General features: G+C 44.5%; 1 protein-coding gene across 1 annotated transcript; it reads left to right on the top strand.

Moving 5' to 3' along the window:
* Positions 1-71: 71 nt before the first annotated feature.
* On the top strand, positions 72-1,051 carry LOC121937799 (general transcription factor II-I repeat domain-containing protein 2B-like; the record flags this gene model as incomplete). Its single annotated transcript, XM_042481117.1, has 1 exon — positions 72-1,051. A coding segment is annotated over exon 1 (980 nt), but the record flags the coding sequence as incomplete, so codon positions are not given.
* Positions 1,052-1,408: the final 357 nt, after the last annotated feature.

Genomic DNA, 1,408 nt, shown 5'->3' with positions numbered 1-1,408 from the left:
ACACAGCCCAGCTACTCGTATTTGTCCGTGGGATAACGCCGGACTTCAAGATTACGGAGGAGCTGGCAGCAATGCGGTCGTTAAAAGGGACGACGACAGGGAGCGATCTCTTCACGGAGGTAAATGCGTGTATGGACACGTTGGGACCGAAATGGGACAGACTGGCAGGTGTCACCACGGACGGTTGTCCACATCTTACAGGAAAAAATGTCGGACTTTTAAAACGTATGCAGGATAAAATGGCTGAAACTGACCCAGATCAGAAATTGGTATTTTTACACTGTATTATACACCAACATGTGTTGTGCAAATCAGTGCTAAAAATGAACCATGTTATTGATGTTGTTACTAAAATAGTAAACTTCATCAGGGCGCGGGCACTGAATCACAGACAGTTTGTAACACTTCTGGAGGAGCACGACAGTGAACATAGTGACATTGGCTCCCACACTTCTGTCGGATGGCTCAGCCTGGGCAAAGTGCTAAAAAGACTCTGGGACCTGAAAGCACAAATTCGAGAGTTTTGTGAGACGAAAGGCAAAGACATCCCAGAGCTTTCAGTTGAGGACTGGATGGCAGATTTTGCATTTGCTGTTGATGTGACTGCACTGATGAACAAACTGAACACCAAGCTGCAAGGCAAGGGCCTTTTTGTTCATGAAATGCTCAGCCTGGTGAAGGCTTTCATGAGAAAGATACAGTTTCTTTCAAGACAACTGCAGAGCAACACTCTCACTCACATGCAAACCCTGAAAGAAGTCACACCATCAGCTGATAACCTCTGCAGGTACTCATCCATGTTAGGAGCATTGCACGGTGAGTTTTCAAGGCGATTTGAGGATCTCAGAACAATGGAGGATGAAATGCACATGATTTCCTCTCCCTTTACCTGCAGTGTGGATGATGCACCCAGTGATGTTCAGCTGGAACTCATTGACCTGCAGTCTGATGTAGGACCGGCAGAGCACTTTAAGTCAGGATCTCTGCTGGATTTCTACTCTTCTCTCAAGGAGGAGAACTTTCCAAACATTAGGAGACACACTCAGAAGATGTTTGTTCTCTTTGGCTCTACCTGCATTTGTGAACAAACATTTTCAATGATGAAGTTTACAAAATCCAGGTATAGATCCTCTCTCACTGATGATCATCTGTCAGCTGTGCTTCGCATCTCCAATTCAGACATTCAACCTGACTTTGATGCACTCGTTAAAGCCCAGCAGAGATTAGATTTCTCTCACTGAACAAGAAAAAAGAACTTGAAATCACCAAATGAGGTAGTTAGACCACAAATGTAGGCATGTTAAGGCACCAGATAGCAGTGAACTGGGACACTTTATCTGGAAGCCTTTTCCTCAAAATCACAGTTCAGTGACAGTTCAATATGTTGTATCTTGCTTAATGTTTGGCG

This window comes from Plectropomus leopardus, unplaced genomic scaffold (genome assembly GCF_008729295.1).
Source record: "Plectropomus leopardus isolate mb unplaced genomic scaffold, YSFRI_Pleo_2.0 unplaced_scaffold27490, whole genome shotgun sequence".
Lineage (NCBI taxonomy): Eukaryota > Metazoa > Chordata > Actinopteri > Perciformes > Serranidae > Plectropomus > Plectropomus leopardus.
Note: the sequence above shows the minus strand (reverse complement) of the source record. Positions and strands in the feature narration are given on the sequence as shown.